The sequence below is a fragment of the Salvelinus fontinalis genome, unplaced genomic scaffold, assembly GCF_029448725.1.
Source record: "Salvelinus fontinalis isolate EN_2023a unplaced genomic scaffold, ASM2944872v1 scaffold_0190, whole genome shotgun sequence".
In the NCBI taxonomy this organism is placed as follows: domain Eukaryota; kingdom Metazoa; phylum Chordata; class Actinopteri; order Salmoniformes; family Salmonidae; genus Salvelinus; species Salvelinus fontinalis.
Genome location: NW_026600399.1, coordinates 205,724 through 221,727, shown reverse-complemented (window position 1 = coordinate 221,727; position 16,004 = coordinate 205,724). Strand labels below are relative to the sequence as shown.

The 16,004-nt window shown below is 40.7% G+C and overlaps 1 protein-coding gene across 1 annotated transcript in view; it reads right to left on the bottom strand.

Moving 5' to 3' along the window:
- Window positions 1-1,148: 1,148 nt before the first annotated feature.
- LOC129844180 (NACHT, LRR and PYD domains-containing protein 12-like) overlaps window positions 1,149-16,004 on the bottom strand; it is a 48,874-nt gene continuing 34,018 nt past the window's right edge. Inside the window, exons 7-12 of the mRNA XM_055912601.1 lie at window positions 14,256-14,429; window positions 7,432-7,488; window positions 7,150-7,266; window positions 4,969-5,142; window positions 4,382-4,428; window positions 1,149-3,970 (exon numbers count right to left, since the gene is read on the bottom strand). Coding sequence (XP_055768576.1) covers window positions 3,441-3,970; window positions 4,382-4,428; window positions 4,969-5,142; window positions 7,150-7,266; window positions 7,432-7,488; window positions 14,256-14,429 — 1,099 coding nt within the window. The 3' untranslated portion in view covers window positions 1,149-3,440. The remainder of the gene's footprint in view (window positions 3,971-4,381; window positions 4,429-4,968; window positions 5,143-7,149; window positions 7,267-7,431; window positions 7,489-14,255; window positions 14,430-16,004) is intronic.

The window sequence follows — 16,004 nt, the reverse complement described above, 5'->3', positions numbered from 1 at the left end:
AACGATTTATTGTGTTTTCGCTGTAAAACGTTTAGAAAATCTGAAATATTGTCTGAATTCACAAGATCTGTGTCTTTCCATTGCTATGCTTTGTCTGTTTTTATGAAATGTTTTATGATGAGTAAATTGGTAATACACGTTGCTCTCTGTAGTAATTCTAGTCGCTTTGGGGAGATTTGTGATGGTGGCTGCAATGGCAAACTATGATTTATACCTGAAATATGCACATTTAAAAAAAAAAAACTATGCTATACCATAAATATGTTATCAGACTGTCATCTTATGAAGTTGTTTCTTGGTTAGTGGCTATATATATCTTTATTTAGTAGAATTAGTGATAGCTTCTGATGGAGTAAAAAACTGGTGGTGTAAGAAAAGTGGTGTCTTTTGCTAACGTGGTTAGCTAATAGATTTACATATTGTGTCTTCCCTGTAAAACATTTTAAAAATCAGAAATGGTGGCTAGATTCACAAGAAGTGTATCTTTCATCTGGTGTCTTGGACTTGTGATTTAATGATATTTAGATGCTACAATTTACTTGTGACGCTATGCTAGCTATGCTAGTCAGGGGGGGGGGGGGGGGGGTGCTCCCGGATCCGGGATGAGTACCAGGTAAAGGTTAATAAAGCTTCTGTAGTGTCCGTGAGTTATTTACTCTGAAAAATAAGACCCTAACAATACGTAAGTTAGTGTCATTCAACACCAGCACTGTAAGTTCTTGTGAATCAGTTTTGTAAATCAAAGATGGGCAAGTTTGCACTTTCATCCCAGTTTGGATTGGACACGAGTCAAGACGTTAGATCTGAACTAGTGTGTCAGGATAGATGATAACACAGAACGGTTCAGTTTGGATTGGACACAAGTCAAGACGTTAGATCTGGAACTAGTGTGTCAGGATAGATGATAACACAGAACGGATCAGTTTGGACACAAGTCAAGACGTTAGATCTGAACTAGTGTGTCAGGATAGATGATAACACAGAACGGTTCAGTTTGGACACAAGTCAAGACGTTAGATCTGAACTAGTGTGTCAGGATAGATGATAACACAGAACGGTTCAGTTTGGATTGGACACAAGTCAAGACGTTAGATCTGAAATAGTGTGTCAGGATAGATGATAACACAGAAGGATTACCACACTTTACATTGTTTTTCTTGAGGGAGGGAACTTGATTTAATAAGTATTGCTTTTATTAGAAGGTTCACATCGCAAACAGATTGTTGGCGTTAGATTCCAAACAGATTGTTGGGGTTAGATTCCATACAGATTGTTGGGGTTAGATTCCATACAGATTGTTGGCGTTAGATTCCATACAGATTGTTGGGGTTAGATTCCATACAGATTGTTGGGGTTAGATTCCATACAGATTGTTGGCGTTAGATTCCATACAGATTGTTGGGGTTAGATTCCATACAGATTGTTGGGGTTAGATTCCGTACAGATTGTTGGGGTTAGATTCCATACAGATTGTTGGGGTTAGATTCCATACAGATTGTTGGGGTTAGATTCCATACAGATTGTTGGGGTTAGATTCCATACAGATTGTTGGGGTTAGATTCCATACAGATTGTTGGGCTTAGATTCCATACAGATTGTTGGGGTTAGAATCCATACAGATTGTTGGGGTTAGATTCCATACAGATTGTTGGGGTCAGATTCCATACAGATTGTTGGCGTTAGATTCCATACAGATTGTTGGGGTTAGATTCCATACAGATTGTTGGGGTTAGATTCCATACAGATTGTTGGGGTTAGATTCCATACAGATTGTTGGGGTTAGATTCCAAACAGATTGTTGGGGTTAGATTCCATACAGATTGTTGGGGTTAGATTCCATACAGATTGTTGGGGTTAGATTCCATACAGATTGTTGGGGTTAGATTCCATACAGATTGTTGGGGTTAGATTCCATACAGATTGTTGGGGTTAGATTCCATACAGATTGTTGGGGTTAGATTCCATACAGATGGTTGGGGTTAGATTCCAAACAGATGGTTGGGCTTAGATTCCATACAGATTGTTGGCGTTAGATTCCATACAGATTGTTGGGGTTAGATTCCATACAGATTGTTGGGGTTAGATTACATACAGATTGTTGGGGTTAGATTCCATACAGATTGTTGGGGTTAGATTCCAAACAGATTGTTGGGCTTAGATTCCATACAGATTGTTGGCGTTAGATTCCAAACAGATTGTTGGGGTTAGATTCCATTCTGATTGTTGGGGTTAGATTCCATACAGATTGTTGGGGTTAGATTCCATACAGATTGTTGGGGTTAGATTCCAAACAGATTGATGGGGTTAGATTCCATACAGATTGTTGGGGTTTGATTCCATACAGATTGTTGGGGTTAGATTCCATACAGATTGTTGGGGTTAGATTCCATACAGATTGTTGGGGTTAGATTCCATACAGATTGTTGGGGTTAGATTCCATACAGATTGTTGGGGTTAGATTCCATACAGATTGTCGTGGTTAGATTCCATACAGATTGTCGGGGTTAGATTCCATACAGATTGTCGGGGTTTGATTCCATACAGATTGTCGGGGTTTGATTCCATACAGATTGTCGGGGTTAGATTCCATACATATTGTTGGGGTCAGATTCCATACAGATTGTTGGGGTTAGATTCCATACAGATTGTTGGGGTTAGATTCCATACAGATTGTTGGGGTTAGATTCCATACAGATTGTTGGGGTTAGATTCCATACAGATTGTTGGGGTTAGATTCCATACAGATTGTTGGGGTTAGATTCCATACAGATTGTTGGGGTTAGATTCCATACAGATTGTTGGGGTTAGATTCCATACAGATTGTTGTGGTTAGATTCCATACAGATTGTTGGGGTTAGATTCCATACAGATTGTTGGGGTTAGATTCCATACAGATTGTTGGGGTTAGATTCCATACAGATTGTTGGGGTTAGATTCCATACAGATTGATTCTGCCTTGATGTCAGCATTGCACATTCTTCTCTCACATCCTTCTCTATGTAGTTATTTAGTTGGGATTGTTAGTTTAACCTGTGTGTGATTGTGTCCAGTGTGTGTGTGTGTGTGTGTGTCCAGTGTGTGTGTGTGTGTGTGTGTGTGTGTGTGTGTGTGTGTGTGTGTGTGTGTGTGTGTGTGTGTGTGTGTGTGTGTGTGTGTGTGTGTCAGTGTGTGTGTGTCAATGTATGTGAGTCCAGTGTGTGTGTGTGTGTGTGTGTGTCTGTCAATGTGAGTGAGTCCAATGTGTGTGTGTTTGTCTGTGTGTATGTGTTGTGTTTCTAGTGTGTGTGTGTGTGTGTGTGTGTGTGTGTGTCAATGTGTGTGAGTCCAGTGTGTGTGTGTGTGTGTGTGTGTGTGTGTGTGTGTGTGTGTGTGTGTGTGTGTGTGTGTGTGTGTGTGTGTGTGTGTGTGTGTGTGTGTGTGTGTGTGTGTGTGTGTGTGTGTCAGGTTATTATTTCCAGGGACACTGAGGAGTCTTCATGATAAACCCTAAACCCTGGATAGAGGGGCTCAGTGAATTTGGAGGTGAATGTGTACAGGTGGGTCAGTGTGTCAGAGGAGACTCTATAGAAGGACAGAGTGCCGGCTGGCCAGTCCAGATACACTCCTACTCTGTGGGATATGGAGGAGGGGACGTCTATGTGATTATTCTTGTGACTGGCAGTGTAACAGTTGTCAGTGCAGAACAGACACCAGGACTTGTCATTGTATCCAAGAAAACAGTCATTACCCTCTCCTTTCCTGTTGATTCCTTTATATGTCACTCCTATATTAATCCTCCCACTCCACTCTACCTCCCAGTAACAGCGCCCAGTCAGACCCTCTCTACACAGCACCTGTTCCCAGACCTCAAATCTCTCTGGGTGATCAGGATACGGCTGCTCCTCTGTCCTACATGTCACCTTTCTGTTCTCCTCAGACAGAGAGAGGAGTCTGTTTACTGTGTTTGGGTCCAGTGTGAGATCACAGACATCTGATGGATGAAACCAGACACAATATTAGAAATCATCATCATTCACATTAGAATGTTAACTCACTTTTCACTAATTCATTTAATGTAGATGTTTCTAGGTATCAAAAGGAGAAGTTAAGGTAACTTGAGACTTGTTGAATGATCATATGTTATACTGTATGGTAATATAAAACACACTGATTCCCATTAATTACACACACACACACACACACACACACACACACACACACACACACACACACATTGTCAAAGCAACTCTTTGTAAACGTTGGTGTCCCTGATTTCTGCTTCTGTAGAACTACAGCTGATATTTAATATGACCAAGTAAGTAATGATGGTGGTCTTTGACTTTGACTTAACTTGAATTAAGACTTATTCTTAGTCATATTCTTCACAGCAGTCAACACTCACATTTTCTAAGCCCAGGTTTCATTGTGTTCTCTCCACCATGTTCCACACTGTAGCGGTAAGCAGAAGAACAGACAGTCATTGAGGGAGACACCTGAACTCACACACACACACACACACACACACACACACACACACACACACACACACACACACACACACACACACACACACACACACACACACACACACACACACACACACACACACACACACACACACACACACACACACACACACACACACACACTGGACACACACACACACACACACACACAGTCTTGTACAGCTAACCGTGTGTCCAGTGTGTGTCCTGTGTGCGTGCGTGTGTGTCCAGTGTGTGTGTCGAGTGTGTTTGTGTGTATGTGTGTGTCCTTTTGTGTGTGTGTCCAGTGTGTATGTGTCTGTCTGTGTTTGTGTGTGTCCTGTGAGTGAGTGTGTGTGTGTGTGTGTGTGTGTGTGTGTGTGTGTGTGTATGTGTATGAGTCGAGTGTATGTTTCACACTGGACACACACATAGGACACACACAGTAACATGCAACAAAGTCAAACATGTTTGATATGAACATTGATGTAAACCCTCTACATACTTGAGTTTCTCCAGTCTGCAGTGTGGATCCTCCAGTCCAGCAGAGAGCAGTCTGACTCCTGAGTCTCCTGGGTGATTGTAGCTCAGGTCCAGCTCTCTCAGGTGTGAGGGGTTTGACCTCAGAGCTGAGGCCAGAGAAGCACAGCCTTCCTCTGTGACTAGACAGCCTGACAGCCTGCAAAGAGTCAAATCCTATTAAAATCACATTGATATTCTTTGGTGGTGAAAATAGTGGCATTATATTTTTACAAAATGTTCAGATACATCAGTGTCCTGAAACCTGCCATATCTATTCATAAATTAATGTATCATTATTTGTAATAACAAATGATCAATGTATTACTTGTAGATAGAAAAATATATAGTACAAATATTTGAGTAGACTGACCAGACCAATTAAAAAAGCAATATCAGTCAGAAGACAGACAGTGAGGTATCAGATTTAGATTGTATTGAGTATACAGTCCACACCATATCAACTTTGACGGTGAAGCTAACAATTTAAGTGTGTCTCTAAACCAATATTTTTGATTTAATGTATATAATGTCACCTTTTATTTGAGGATATTTTAAAACATATCTGTTTCACCATTTAGAAAAATAAAAGCACTTTATGTATCTAGTCCCCCTATTTGAAGAAGTCATAAGTATTCTGACCAATTCACTCATAGTGTATTAAAGTAGTCAATAGTTTAGTCCATTATCAATAACAGAGGCTACAACAAAACATGCTAACCTCTCACCATTACCAATAACAGAGGTTACAACAAAACATGCTAACCTCTCACCATTACCAATAACAGAGACTACAACAAAACATGCTAACCTCTCACCATTACCAATAACAGAGGATACAACAAAACATGCTAACCTCTCACCATTACCAATAACAGAGGCTACAACAAAACATACTAACCTCTCACCATTACCAATAACAGAGACTACAACAAAACATGCTAACCTCTCACCATTACCAATAACAGAGGCTACAACAACACATGCTAACCTCTCACCATTACCAATAACAGAGGCTACAACAAAACATGCTAACCTCTCACCATTACCAATAGCAGAGGCTACAACAAAACATGCTAACCTCTCACCATCACCAATAACAGAGGCTGCAACAAAACATGCTAACCTCTCACCATTACCAATAACAGAGGCTACAACAAAACATACTAATCTCTCACCATTACCAATAACAGAGGATACAACAAAACATGCTAACCTCTCACCATTACCAATAACAGAGGCTACAACCAAACATGCTAACCTCTCACCATTACCAATAACAGAGGCTACAACAAAACATGCTAACCTCTCACCATTACCAATAACAGAGGCTACAACAACACATGCTAACCTCTCACCATTACCAATAACAGAGGCTACAACAAAACATGCTAACCTCTCACCATTACCAATAACAGAGGCTACAACAAAACATGCTAACCTCTCACCATTACCAATAACAGAGGGGGTATGATCTGTGTGCCTCTGTAACTTTCTCATTCGTCATTATTCACGATTCATTCCTGATTATTCATAATCATGGTAGCATCCACATGAATGTAGAAGTGTTCAGAAACATCTTCTATTCTTACTGACAATACAAGTGAAGTGACTCCAAAATGACAGGACATTATTCACCATTCAGTTTCTATTAGGAAAAACATCATCCAAAACACAACCAAGACAAACTGCAAATGAATTCAACAAGTTAGTAGAATCACAAGCTTGATGTAATCACTGCAGGCAAAGTGGAATATGGGACCAAATACTAAACTTTTGACTAAATTAATTTTCCAAATAATTTAGACTTCTTCAAATGGGAGAACTAGATACATAACGTGCTTTCATTTCTAAACAGTAGCTACGTATGAACAACAGGAGATTTGGGGGTCTGTATGGCTTTGTGACGTTTTCCTTCATCATTATTCACAATTCATTTTGAAACAGTGAAACCGATATGTATAAATACCCTCAAATAAAAGGTGACATACTGTACTGTCACCTAATATGAAACATTCTCAAATCCAAAATGCTGGAGCATAGCACCAAATGTAAAACTGTAAGCTTCACTGTCCAAACACATATGGTGTGGACTATGTGTGTCTGGTAAACACATGTGGATCTGGTGAACAGTTATCACTTGTTGACCAACTACAGGAATACTGACCTCAGAGTCTCCAGTTTACAGTGGGGATTCCCCAGTCCAGCAGAGAGCAGCTTCACTCCTGAATCCTTCAGGTCATTGTTACTCAGATCCAGCTCTCTCAGGTGTGAGGGGTTTGAACTGAGAACTGAGGCCAACACTTTACAGGATGTGTCTGTGAGTTTACAGCCAGCGAGTCTGTCAACACAGAAGAAATACAATGACAGACAGGTTGTATTAAAATGTTACACTTAGCTTTCCCTGCTTACACTGTTACCAGTACACAAATAATGTGTTGGGTTTGACCTCAGAGCTGAGACCAGAGAAGCACAGCCTTCCTCTGTGACTAGACAGCCTGACAACCTGCAAAGAGTCAAATCATATTAAAACCACACTGTTTTTATTTGGTGGTGAAAAAAGTGGCAGTATATTTTTTTCAATATATTCAGATATACTGTATCAGTGTTCTGAAACCTGCCAATTCATAAACGAATGTCTCATTATTAGAAATGACAATTTATCAAATTATTGCTTGTACATTTATTGTCTAAATAATTGAGTAGACTGACCAGACCAGTTTAAAAAGCAGTATCAGTCAAAAGAGAGATAGTGAGGTATCAGATTTAGATTGTATTGAGTAAACAGTGTTCACTCAAAATGACACAACGACTATGTTCCAGTTGATCAACATTTACTAAACCGTACTACCACAATACATGGTTACCATGACACTCAGGCCAGGTCCATCAACACTGACACTCCCAGGCGTACTAATAACAGAGTGATATCACCGTAGTAACAGAAATATAGGGAGACTTAAAACATGAACTTAACAATCTCCCACTTTTCACGATGAAAGACAAACAAAACATCAACATAATGAAATTTCCCAAGTATTATTTAAGTTCCTCATTACAAATGGGTTGTGTGACTCAGTTTATATTTGTATTAGTCAAGCTGCCACTTTCCATTACTGAGTGTCTTTAGGAGCACAAGACCGGATGCTCCCTTTTTAGTCAGACAGTCAGCAAGTTGTTCCTTTGTGGTCGACCAGGAAAACAGCTTTGAGGTGTGGAATCACAGTTGTAGCAAAGGTCTGTGAGCCACCCCAGATGAAGTCATCAACATGACAGGCAAGTACTCCAGTCAAGCCAATAGAAAACTGCAGGATCCACTTGTGACATTTTTCCAGCTGTACTCTGCATTGTTGCCTTGACTTTGCTGTACCAGTAGAGTGATGCACCTGCCAGGCCAGACACACACCTTGTTAGTTTCCACAGTGTTCCTTCACCCTTAGCTTCAGGCGGAGGTCAGATGTGAATGTCCCTTGATGCTCTGTTCCCTGCAAAAATGCAGATTTGATGTCTATGGAATTAAGTTTTCATTGTTTCTGGCAGATCACTGTCAGCAGCAATCTGAGTGACTCTGAGGCGCATGTCGGTGAGTCGTTTGGGAGTTGTTTAGCAGCCAGCTCCTCTAAACCTCTAGCCACTAGATGAGTCTTTTGGGAGTTGTTTAGCAGACAGCTCCTCTAAACCTCTAGCCACTAGATGAGTCTTTTGGGAGTTGTTTAGCAGCCAGCTCCTCTAAACCTCTAGCCACTAGATGAGTCGTTTGGGAGTTGTTTAGCAGCCAGCTCCTCTAAACCTCTAGCCACTAGATGAGTCTTTTGGGAGTTGTTTAGCAGCCAGCTCCTCTAAACCTCTAGCCACTAGATGAGTCGTTTGGGAGTTGTTTAGCAGCCAGCTCCTCTAAACCTCTAGCCACTAGATGAGTCTTTTGGGAGTTGTTTAGCAGCCAGCTCCTCTAAACCTCTAGCCACTAGATGAGTCTTTTGGGAGTTGTTTAGCAGACAGCTCCTCTAAACATCTAGCCACTAGATGAGTCGTTTGGGAGTTGTTTAGCAGCCAGCTCCTCTAAACCTCTAGCCACTAGATGAGTCTTTTGGGAGTTGTTTAGCAGCCAGCTCCTCTAAACCTCTAGCCACTAGATGAGTCTTTTGGGAGTTGTTTAGCAGCCAGCTCCTCTAAACCTCTAGCCACTAGATGAGTCGTTTGGGAGTTGTTTAGCAGACAGCTCCTCTAAACCTCTAGCCACTAGACGTGCTTTTGGCACTATTCCAGTTCTTTAAGGGACACACCCACCTTGTTGAGACACATTTCTGGCCAATGTCTTTGACTTCCTGTTATGAATTTTATGAATAATGACTAAATGATGTGTACATTTAACGTAGAACAGTCACTAACAGAATTCTACCCTGTCTTTCTATAATGATAAATCATGTTTGCTCATAAAGGAATGTATGTGTGTGTCGAAAGAGAACGAAGAGGAGCATTAACCTATGTTTGAACAGACCTGGCTGTAACTCTGGAGAGATAAGATAGGACAGGGAGAGCCCTCCAGAGCTCTCGTATCTGTCGGCTGGTTAGTGAAAAACTGTGAGAATACTGAAGAAATATGCAACTCAAACAATCGTCTGTGTGTGTTTTACTGAGGATGGGCCTCTATGAGATAGCACTGACAGAGGAGATTTACGATATCTGTGGGGGATAATAGCCTGAATAGAGTGGTCTGTTAACTATTGTTTGTGTGACCGTGTGTGCATATGAAAGAGGCTGGGTATAAAATGTATGTCTTGCAATCCGGAGGCAGAGCTGTCGTTAATAAACGTTTCTGACTATTGTAGACTGGCCTCTGTCTGTCATTTCAATAAGAACCTTATGAATTCTTGGGTAACAGACAATATTAATTGAAGTTCAGTTTATGAACATTGATAACAAAATTCCTCAAACACAACATTATTCCTCCAATTACTGAGCTCATCTAGTTTAGCTGAGTCAAATGACACATCCTTTGTTTCAAGTATATCATCATTTTGAATATCATTCTGTTTTTCGCCATTTTCCATTGGTTGAAATCTGATAAGTGACTGGTCAGCTGACCCTGTTGTACCAGAAAGTGTAGCTGTGTCAGCGTCGCGTGTATAGGTGGCAAGGAAGTCAGGCGCAGGAGAGTCAAACAGAGTGTAGAATGGAGTCTTTTAATGAAAGTCCCAGCAATCTGCTCCATAACACTCATAAGAAAATCATAATAACAATATGGGTAAGATGACCCGTCGCACACCTATACACATAAACATAACCCTCACAATAAACAATCTCTGACAAAGACATGAGGGGAAACAGAGGGTTAAATACACAATAGATAATGGATGGGATTGAAAACAGGTGTGTGGGAAGACAAGACAAAACAAATGCAAAATGAAAAAATGGATCGATGATGGCTAGAAGACCGGTGACGTCGACCGCCGAACACCGCCCGAACAAGGAGAGGCAACGACTTCGGTAGAAGACGTGACAAGCTGGTTCAGAGTTCTGCAAGTTGGACCATTTCTGGTGTTTTCCTTTGGCTTTTCCTGCTCGTCCAATGACGGTTGCTTTGTGTGGAATATCACTTTCTCTGTCCATGTATTTAACAGTTTGTCCAGTTTTCAGATTGGAACAACCATGCTGTCTTAACACATGTGGCTGTTGTTGAACGTTTTCCTCATTTGAACCCTCAACAGTATTACCAGTGGCATGGTTGAAGGTCTCTGCTCCATTTCCTGTGTCAGTTTCAGTCTCCATATCATTGGATGACACATCTGGTAGGCTTGTGTCTGTCAATGTGTCCTTTTTGTCATTTTCAGTAGGAGGCTGATTCTCAGCAACCTCCATCTTGTTGATAATTTACTTTCTGCAATCTTGAGTGATGCACCTTACAAATGGTGCCTCCGTGCCTCACAAAATATTACCACACCATCTTCGCCAATGACTACTCCCGGTCCTTTCCACTCTTGACAATCAACTCGTTTGTAGTACACTTTGTTTCCAGTCTCGTACCTCTCATCGGTGGGTCAAAGATGTTTCCGCAGAGCCCTGCGAATTCTCTCTGAACTTTTCTCGCTGCATGTAGTGCTGAAAGGTGCTGTTCCACCCCCATGCACTCACACTGGTCCCTTCTAGTGCTGGTGGCTTGTCAACAGAGGGAAGATTAGGGTTCTGCCCCAACACTAGTTGGTATGGGCTGTAACTATGAACATTGTGCATTGAGTTTTTTGCCATCAAGCCCAATCTAGGGCTGTTTTCCAGTCACATCCATTGTCTTGCTTCACTTTAAGAATAATCTCTGAGTGTTTGATTATGTCTCTCCACAAGTCCATTTCTCCATGGACTGTATGCAGCAGTTGTCTTTACTTCCATGTTGAATTTCTCTGCCATTTCTCTTATTTCATTATTATTGAATTCTCCTCCATTGTCACTGTACAATTTCTGTGTCGGGCCATGCACACTTATCCAGGACTGAATGAAGTGCTTGACCATTTCACTGTGTTTCTTTGTATTCACAATGCTTCCAGCACTGAAGCGTGTGAAGTGGTGGATTATGTGAAGATACCACACACTTGGTCCAGGCTCATGTAGATATACAGCCACTGTTTCATTGTACTTGGAAGCCAGTGACAAACTGCTGGTTTGCTGTATTTCTGGAATGTCTCACAACTGTTAACTATCTGCTGTAGAATGGAAACACTCTCATCATTATTCCCAGAACTGCTGAGTCATTTCTGAAGTCTGTCAACTGTAGCGTGTCCAAACTGTTTGTGAAGTCAACAATACTTTGTGTATTTCCTTTGTGTTCATCTTCTCTGTGCTGTCAGAATCTCCATGTGCTCTGTGTCCCTCAGAATCTAATTTTTACATGGACTCTGTGTAATGTCTTTGTCTAAAATGTTTACACAATAGTGGCCTGAGGTAGTAAGTTCAAGGGTCACTGGTTGTTTAAACATCACTGCCTTGTCATTTTTTATAACCAGTACAGCCCCTGCCTTCTTGAAGGAAGCTTTGCTTAAGAAACACAGAATCCAGTGCTCTGATCAAATTTCCCATGCCGTCATCCTTGTTCAAATCCTCAACGGATATTTCCAGTGCTGTATCTCTCGCTCTTCCTTCGAGCGATAATACCACCGAAGTGCTTTTTCTGGTCCAGATTAGTAACCAGTGTCCAGATTAGTAACCAGTGTCCAGATTCCAAGTTAATTTTTCCAACTTTCTTACAACCTCTTCTCGTCGAAGCGAGGTGGCACATTGTAGTTATTAGCCATCCTCTGCTACCAATGTTAACTTAAAATGACACAACAATGATGTTCCAGTTGAACAACGTTTACTTAACCTCTCTGGTATCAGTGGGACGGTAGCGTCCCACCTCGACAACAGCCAGTGAAATTGCAGGGCGCCAAATTCAAAACAACAGAAATCCCATAATTAAAATTCCTCAAACATACAAGATTTATACACCATTTTAAAGATACACTTCTTGTTAATCCAACCACTGTGAAACCATGCAATCATGTTAGGTCAGCACCTAGCCACAGAAAACCATACAGCCATTTTCCTACCAAGGAGAGGTGTCACAAAAGGCAGAAATAGAGTTCAAATTAATCACTTACCTTTGATGATCTTCATCTGATGGCACTCCCAGGTCTCTTGTTAGACAACAAATGTTAGTTTTGTTCGATAAAGTCTATCATTTATGTCCAAATACCTCCTTTTTGTTCGCACGTTTAGTCCAGTAATCCAAAATGCACACGGCGCGATCACAAAGTCTAGACGAAAAGTCAAAAAAGTGATATTACATTTTGTAGAAACATGTCAAACGATGTATAGAATCAATCTTTAGGATGTTTTTAACATAAATCTTCAATAATATTCCAACTGGACAATTCCTTTGTCTTTAGAAAGGAAAAGGAACGGCGCTTGTGCTCACGGCTTTCAACCAGACCACTGGTTCAAACAAACAACAGAGGCTACAACAAAACATGCTAACCTCTCACCATTACCAATAACAGAGGCTACAACAAAACATGCTAAACTCTCACCATTACCAATAACAGAGACTACAACAAAACATGCTAACCTTTCACCATTACCAATAACAGAGGCTACAACAAAACATACTAACCTCTCACCATTACCAATAACAGAGGCTACAACAAAACATACTAACCTCTCACCATTACCAATAACAGAGGCTACAACAAAACATGCTAACCTCTCACCATTACCAATAACAGAGGCTACAACAAAACATGCTAACCTCTCACCATTACCAATAACAGAGGCTACAACAAAACATGCTAACCTCTCAACATGACCAATAACAGAGACTACAACATAATATGCTAACCTCTCACCATTACCAATAACAGAGGCTACAACAAAACATGCTAACCTCTCACCATTACCAATAATAAAGGCTACAACAAAACATGCTAACCTCTCAACATGACCAATAACAGAGACTACAACATAACATGCTAACCTCTCACCATTACCAATAACAGAGGGGGTCTGATCTTTGTGCATCTAACTTTCTCATTCATCATCATTCTCGATTCATTCATGATTATTCATAATCATGGTAGCATGTAGAATGTAGAAGTGTTCAGAAACATCTTCTATTCTTACTGACAATACAAGTGAAGTGACTCCAAAATGACAGGACATTATTCACCACTCAGTTTCTATTAGGAAAAACATCATCCAAAACACAACCAAAACAAACTGCAAATGCATTCAACATCCTGTGGTGAAACGACTGCTGTGCTGGTATTGGGAAACAGCTTTCGTCCTGTGTTTTTGTGTGTGTGTGTGTGTCCAGTGTGTGTGTGTGTGTTTCCAGTGTGTGTGTGTGTGTTTCCAGTGTGTCCAGTGTGTGTGTGTGTCCAGACTGGCCACCCCTCATAGCCTGGTTCCTCTCTAGGTTTCTTCCTAGGTTTTGGCCTTTCTAGAGAGTTTTTCCTAGCCACCGTGCTTCTACACCTGCATTGCTTGCTGTTTGGGGTTTTAGGCTGGATTTCTGTACAGCACTTTGTATATCAGCTGATGTAAGAAGGGCTATATAAATACATTTGATTTGACTTGTATGTGTGTGTGTGTCCAGTGTGTCCAGTCTGTGTTTGAGAGGACACACACACTGGACACACACACAGTCAGCATATAACTTTGTCCAAGTGTTGGTACGAATGTTTGTCTTAACTAGCCTGATAAGTCAAACATGTCTGATATGAACATTGACATAAACCCTCTACATACTTGAGTTTCTCCAGTCTGCAGTGTGGATCCTCCAGTTCAGCAGAGAGCAGTCTGACTCCTGAGTCTCCTGGGTGATTGTAGCTCAGATCCAGCTCTCTCAGGTGTGAGGGGTTTGACCTCAGAGCTGAGACCAGAGAAGCACAGCCTTCCTCTGTGACTAGACAGCCTGACAGCCTGCAAAGAGTATAATCATATTTAAATCACACTGCTATTCTTTGGTGGTGAAAATAGTGGCAGTATATTTTTCAACATATTCAGATATATCAGTGTCCTGAAACCTGCCATATCTATTCATAAATGAATGTATCATTATTATAAATTATCATAATATTACTTGTAGAGAGAAAAATGTATAGTACGAATATTTGAGTAGACTGACCAGACCAGTTTAAAAAGCAGTATCAGTCAAAAGACAGACAGTGAGGTATCATATTTAGATTGTATTGAGTATACAGTCCACACCATATCTATTTTGACAGTGAAGCTAACATTTTAAATGTGGCTCTATACTCCAACATTTTGGATTTTAGATCAAATGTTGTTTCATATGAGGTGACAGTATATAATGTCACCTTTTATTTGAGGGTATTTTCATACATATCTGTTTCACCGTTTAGAACTGAAAGCAGTCATAGTGTATTAAAGTCAAAAGTTGAGTATTTGGTTGTAAACTCGTTGGAAGCATTTGCAGGTTGTTTTGGTTGTGTTTTGGGTTTGTTTGTTGGGTTATGAATTTCCCAATAGTAACTGAATGGTGGATGATGATTGGAGTAATTTTCTGTCTATGTGAGTATATGACATGTTTCTAATCACTACTAAATTAATCCTGATGATGCCATGATTAAGAAAAACCATGAATGAATTATTAATAAGAATGAGTGAGAAAGTTACAGAGGCTACAACAAAACATGCTAACCTCTCACCATTACCAATAACAGAGGCTACAACAAAACATGCTAACCTCTCACCATTACCAATAACAGAGGCTACAACAAAACATGCTAACCTCTCACCACCAATAACAGAGGGGGTATGATAGAGAGAATACAGTAGACGGCACACGTCAAACGTGTGATTTATGACCCTACATGATGGGTCAGGTGTGTATGCCCATATATGGGCATCCTGCAGGACATCCTGCCTTCCGTTCTCACTGTAGGGGGAGGGTGTTTATTTAACCAGATAGTGCATCTGTTCCTTTGAAGCTGTCGTGATAATTGATGTGTAGGGACCTCGTTGAACTGGGGGATGTGTTTCAACATTTCAAAGAGTATGGCCCCCACCCTGTTGTGGGGGCCACTGTCAAAATAGATATGGTGTGGACTGTATACTCAATACAATCTAAATATGATACCTCACTGTCTGTCTTTTGACTGATACTGCTTTTTAAACTGGTCTGGTCAGTCTACTAAGGGCTGTTGTCTATGAAACAGGAATGTCCGGGGTTATTGGGGGGCAGACGCATTATAAATAAACCCCAGAACACCAAAGAGGAAATTAAAATAAACCCAGAACACTAAACAACAAATTAAACATGTCTCCTAGGCCAATTGTAGATGTACTGTGTTCCTCGTGCCAAGAACACAATGACAAAAACATAGAGGACATTCTGTTTGAGGCCCCTGAATGTTTTAAAGGAGTGCTGGATATGAATGATGGACATATGGGTTACATTTTCCAACCGGAGGATTCAACTGTGAAGATTTTCACATACAGCGGCCACAGCCCCCTTTTATCAAACAAAACCCG